We start from the raw sequence: 2,296 nt of genomic DNA, 5'->3' as shown, positions 1-2,296 counted from the left end.
CATTTAGTTTTAAATTATATAAAAAAATGTATCAAAATTTTAATAAATTAAAATTCTTTGATTATACTAAATATGTCATAATTTATATAATAATTTAAAGTAATTTATTGAATTTCAATATTGCATTCTTCAAAGATTATAACCGAGTGTATGTATGTACAATTTATTATCGTATATAGATTAAAATAAGAAATATTTTGCGATTCTGAAGCTGTGTTCGGTTTTATAAATCGGAGGCATCCGTAATCATTCTATGTTCACCGAATTCGGAATAATATGTATAACAATTTGGACTATGTTCAGATTCCTACCCAAGTGCCACACAGGTATCACTCTATCCTTATTGTCACATAATCCTTGTTGTTTACCAAACATTAAATATAGGATAACATGATACCGGCCCTCGGGGAGCACCCAGTTGGGAATCTGAATACGCTCTTGAGTAAAAGAAAAAAGAAGCGTCGTCAAACAAACGAAGAATATCATTTATTTAGAGACAACGGATGTCTCGGTGACAACTTCGATGCAACAACGACATGCCTCAACGAAATTCGTGGTGCTCTTAAAAACGGCCCGTATTTACGACGGGTTTATCAAAACCGCTTGTCACATTAAGAAAAGTAATTGGATATTTTTTTACTACGAGAGTTTATCAGGTAATAATGCATATAAGTATGGCATGCAGATATGAATCTCAGAAAATTTAAAATAGCATTAAAAAATTCAAATTATCCTGTAATTCGCAATATGAACTCAAAAAGATCTATTATAAATAATTTTCTTTTATTCTTTAAAAATATAAGTGTTGTGTCATGTAACTGAAAAACACTAAAACTATAAAAACATAATAATTATTTTAAACAAACATTCGTGAATTTCATTGAATGTTTAATATTCGATACCATTTATTCTTTATATAGGGTAATAATAGGATAATTTGAAATTTATCCTATCGAATACTATATAATAGTATAATATCGAATACTTCAATGGAATTTACGAGTGTCTGTTTAAAATTATTATATGTTTTTATATTTTTAGCGTTTTTCAGTTACATGACACAACACTTATATTTTTAAAGAATGAAAGAAAATTATTTACAGTAGATCTTTTTGAGTTCATATTGCGAATTATTGTTAATAATAGGATAATAATAAGTTAGTTTGTAATAGGATAATTTGAAATTTAATGATTAGACATTAGACATTTACAAGAATAATCAAGCAGCAGTTAAGTAAATTGTGTATCGCAAAAATGGTTCGACCATCAAATCCGCGACTTATGGCTCGCGTGCTAGATGCAGTAGCAAATCTTGGTGACACCAGAGGTTCATCAGCTCGCGAAGTTCTCAGTTTTATTCGACATAGCAACGTATCATCAAAAAATTTGACACTGCAGGTAACATACAAACGTATAATATTTATCTTAAAAGTTATTATGTGTGCATTTACAAATATTACATCTTAAATATTTTTCTTTAATAATTTGTGTTTATTTATCACAGTAATTCGTGTGTAAAATTTTCAGAATTTCAATTTTCTAGAAGTGAAAATATATTTTTTGTTTCTGTTTAAATTTTTACAATATAAATTTATTTTAAGAAATTGAACTTTAAATAAAAAATTTATAATCTGTTTAAAATTTTGTTCTTTCCTTCTTATTTATGTTATGAACACTTAAAATATCTCTATCATAGATTATTTTTTGAAATAGAAAAAGAGAAAGATAATTTCTGTTATCAATAATAAAACTTAAATAATTTAAATGTTTCTATAACATAGGTACATCGAGCTTTAAAGCATGCAGTAAATGCTGGACTTCTACGACATAGGAGTGGTCGTTATAAAGCACTGGCTACTTTAAATCCTAATTCTGTTTCTAATCCTACTAAGGAATCACCTGCTAATAAGGAACCAGCTAACAATCAGATAAACGAACAAAAAAAATCAAAATCCGATGTAGAAACACCGATTAGCGATGTTGAATCCTTTCAAACACAAGAGCGCAAGTACGTTGAAATTCTTCTACACGCGGAGCGTTGCTGACTCTCCTTTTTCGACTAATTTAAAGTTTCACATTTCAAAGATAACAACACTCTTTGACAAATTTAAACTTTTTTTCTAGACTATGAACAAGACCAAGTGATTTTTATATAGTTTTGGTCATTAAAAACGAATCCATAAATAAAATTGCTCTATTACGTCAAGTTTTTGAGAAAATTGATACCAAAAATGACATTTTTGTGTTTTTTGAAATATTCAAAAACGTTATGTGATGGAGCAATTTCATTCATGGA

At 28.0% G+C, this 2,296-nt stretch overlaps 1 protein-coding gene across 1 annotated transcript; it reads left to right on the top strand.

Moving 5' to 3' along the window:
- The first annotated feature begins 1,254 nt into the window (after nt 1–1,254).
- On the top strand, nt 1,255–2,045 carry LOC105620432. Its single transcript, XM_012201925.1, has 2 exons — nt 1,255–1,398; nt 1,782–2,045. The coding sequence occupies exons 1-2, from the start codon at nt 1,255–1,257 to the stop codon at nt 2,043–2,045; spliced, it is 408 nt and encodes a 135-aa protein (XP_012057315.1).
- The last annotated feature ends 251 nt before the right edge of the window (nt 2,046–2,296 follow it).

Source organism: Atta cephalotes (assembly GCF_000143395.1).
Source record: "Atta cephalotes unplaced genomic scaffold scaffold00026, whole genome shotgun sequence".
NCBI lineage: Eukaryota > Metazoa > Arthropoda > Insecta > Hymenoptera > Formicidae > Atta > Atta cephalotes.
This window is presented reverse-complemented; position numbering and strand designations above follow the sequence as displayed.

Excerpts from the sequence above, each read along its gene's own strand:
- LOC105620432 (XM_012201925.1), top strand. The coding sequence starts at position 1,255 with ATGGTTCGACCATCAAATCCGCGACTTATGGCTCGCGTGCTAGATGCA. Across the intron at positions 1,399-1,781 it reads CAAAAAATTTGACACTGCAG|GTACATCGAGCTTTAAAGCA; the intron begins GTAACATACAAA and ends TCTATAACATAG.